Source organism: Pavona decussata, unplaced genomic scaffold, assembly GCF_977016875.1.
Source record: "Pavona decussata unplaced genomic scaffold, jaPavDecu1.1 SCAFFOLD_72, whole genome shotgun sequence".
Taxonomy (NCBI): Eukaryota; Metazoa; Cnidaria; class Anthozoa; order Scleractinia; family Agariciidae; genus Pavona; species Pavona decussata.
The window spans coordinates 5,207,869-5,209,754 of NW_028145491.1; the positions used below are offsets into that span (position 1 = coordinate 5,207,869).

General features: G+C 41.5%; 1 protein-coding gene across 1 annotated transcript; it reads right to left on the reverse strand.

Annotated features, from left to right (window-relative positions):
• Positions 1–694: 694 nt before the first annotated feature.
• Positions 695–1,522, reverse strand: LOC146477121 (uncharacterized). The gene has a single exon (XM_085114000.1). The coding sequence runs from the start codon at positions 1,520–1,522 to the stop codon at positions 695–697; it is 828 nt and encodes a 275-aa protein (XP_084970126.1).
• Between the last annotated feature and the right edge of the window lie 364 nt (positions 1,523–1,886).

The following is a 1,886-nucleotide window of genomic DNA, read 5'->3' on the forward strand; positions in this document are numbered from 1 at the left end:
AACAACTAAGAGAAATACTTACAAAACTGTAGCCATAAAAAACTTGAAAATAAAAATGAAATGCGAAGAACGCTTCCCAGCTGAGAAATATGCCCACTCGCAGAACACGACACAATACAAAATTGAGACGGAAAGAAAAATAACCTAACTGGAAAACGTTAGCTTATATACTGATGCGGTATGTAAATGTTTATGTAATACACTGAAATAATTCCGTTCAAACTCCTTAGGGATAAATTGAATTCTAGGCGCAACATTCCGGCCCCTGAACTTAAAGCGTTAAGTTCACTTAAACTTTTAAGCATCTAGAAAAGTAACGAAAAATAAATAAACAAATAAATGTTCTGTCATAAGGACATTTGAAAGTTGAAGTTCACAAAAAGTGGCGTTTCATTGAAAAGTCCTCCTTTAATGACAGTTCTCATTTAAGGTCCTGCTCAAGAAAGCACAGCTTCGTTATCAGTCTTGTCAAAATACATTTCTTGGTTGCAATCTTTGCTGATCTAACGAGACTATCTCTTCCAGTATGCACTTCAATAATCCGACCCAAAGGCCATTGTCCACGTTGAACTCTTTCATCAACAACCAAAACCAAGTCGCCAACACACAAAATTCTGTGACAGTCTTGTCCATTTTTGGCGCTCTTGAAGGGCAGGTAGATAACCTGACAGCGCTCTTTTCCAAAATACAGCCGCTAAGTACTGAATTTGTCTCCAACGGCGCTTGCAATATAGATCATCCTTAGAAAAAACACCTGGTGCAAACTACAATTTGGTCGCAGGAGCAATAAATAGTTGGGCGTCAAAGCTTCGAAATCTGTAGGGTTGTTGCTATTGGGGATTGAAGGATGACTGTTCAAAACACTTTCCACTTCAGTCGTAACGGTGCGAAGAGCTTCTCCAGACACCAGCTGATCCCTCAACAAACTTCCAAGGACTTTGCGCGCAGACCGGATTATGCGCTCCCAAACTCCCCCCATAAGGGAAGCTCTTGGTGGATTAAATCTCCAATCAATATTCCTTTGCTGAAGAAACTTCTCGATTTTACGATGGTTCCAATCATTTATGGCTTCTCGAATTTCCCTCTCTCCTGCGCATAAATTGATGCTGTTGTCACTTCTTATGATCTTTGGATGACCTCTGCGATTAATAAATCTCCGAAGTTCATTAACATACGAATCTGTATCCAAAGACTCAGTCGCCTCTATGTGAGCGGCTCTAATGGTTAAGCATGTAAAAAGGCATCCATAGTGCTTAACAATACTCCTACGCTGTTTGACGTAGAATGGCACGAAGAAATCAATACCAACGGAAGCGAACCGTGGCTGATCAGGGGTCAGCCGATCTTCGGGTAAACTCGCCATCAGTTGTTGTCCACGAACAGCATTCTGTCTTCGACAAGTAAGGCATCTCCCAATCACTCTTCGAACAGTAGCACGTCCCTTAACAATCCAGAATCTTTGACGCAAGCTCGCCAACACGTATTCCTGGCCAAAATACCCAACAAGCTCATGATGTTCCATGATGATAAGGCCGGACAAGTGATGATTGCTTGGTAACAAAATCTGATGCTTTGCTTGGAAGTTTATTGGAGCATATTCAAGTCTGCCTCCAACTCTAAAAATACCCCTCTTATCCAGCCAAGGCCTCAACTTGTAAATTGAGCCACTCAAGCCTAAACATCTCAGTATAGCTTCTGCAGAACCAAGCTTCTGACCTCTTTTGAGTGTCTAAAACTTGAGGAAATGACTCTCTCTGCACGTATTTGATTAGCTCAACTTCTGCGGTCCTTATGTCTTCCAAAGAAAGTTCCTTGGGTAGTAGACGGGCACCCGAAGGATTACTAAGTCCCCTACGTGAATAAAGCTTGTTCTTTATAAATTCTTT